Source organism: Sinocyclocheilus rhinocerous, unplaced genomic scaffold (assembly GCF_001515625.1).
Source record: "Sinocyclocheilus rhinocerous isolate Xijiao unplaced genomic scaffold, SAMN03320098_v1.1 C36073516, whole genome shotgun sequence".
NCBI classification, from domain to species: Eukaryota; Metazoa; Chordata; class Actinopteri; order Cypriniformes; family Cyprinidae; genus Sinocyclocheilus; species Sinocyclocheilus rhinocerous.
In genome coordinates this window covers 1-803 of record NW_015772293.1, presented here as the reverse complement: position 1 = coordinate 803, position 803 = coordinate 1, and the positions used below count along the sequence as shown (strand labels likewise).

The 803-nt window shown below is 41.3% G+C and overlaps 1 protein-coding gene across 1 annotated transcript; it reads left to right on the top strand.

Annotated features, from left to right (window-relative positions):
* Positions 1–38: 38 nt before the first annotated feature.
* Positions 39–770, top strand: LOC107735454 (acidic fibroblast growth factor intracellular-binding protein B-like). Its single transcript, XM_016547131.1, has 3 exons — positions 39–123; positions 232–430; positions 552–770. Exons 1-3 carry the CDS (start codon positions 39–41, stop codon positions 742–744), a joined length of 477 nt encoding a protein of 158 aa, XP_016402617.1. The 3' UTR covers positions 745–770.
* The last annotated feature ends 33 nt before the right edge of the window (positions 771–803 follow it).

The following is an 803-nucleotide window of genomic DNA, read 5'->3' as shown; positions in this document are numbered from 1 at the left end:
TATTATTATTATTATTATTATTTATGCTTTTTAAGAAAATGTCTACGGAGTTAGATGTGTTTGTGGGGAACACTACTGTCCTGGATGAAGACGTGTACCAACTGTGGCTGGATGGACACACAGGTTAATAAAGTAGTTTCTAAATGTTGCATATGAGTTTGTCATACACACTTTGTGCATGCTTTTTTATGTTTAACACTTTAGGTAATGATATACTCTTCATGTATATAGTCTCCGATGCAGTGAGAATACGGATGGAAGCAGGTGCCTTGCAGGAGTGTGAAGCCAATGCAGAAGTTCTGCACAGCGACACCATGGACCAGTTCAGAACATTCCAGATGTGTGAGCGGCTCCTCCAGTCCCCTTCCAAAGTGGCCAATCAGCTTCTGTTCCAGATCCCTCCTCACCGTCAAACCATGCTCATCGAGAGGTCTGTGGTCGTACGAGTTTGTATTATGTTTTATAACGTTGTTGCTTTTTTAGTTTTAGTAGTTAGGGCATCATCACTGTTTTGCTGAGCTTGTTTGTTTGTTGCCGCATTTGTCCTGTAGGTACTATGAGTTTGATAGTGTGTTTGCCAGGGAGGTGCTGGGTAAGAAACTCTCCAAAGGGACCAAAAAAGACTTGGACGACATCAGTTCAAAGACTGGGATTGCACTCAAGTGCTGTCGTCGACAGGTGCTGCAGACACTTTGGCCTCTTATATTTTTGCATGCCTCACAAAGAAAGGATGATACTGCATGATTAGCAATGCTGTTTTACAGAAATGTTGTCAGTGTGCAATACTTACAAATAATAATAAT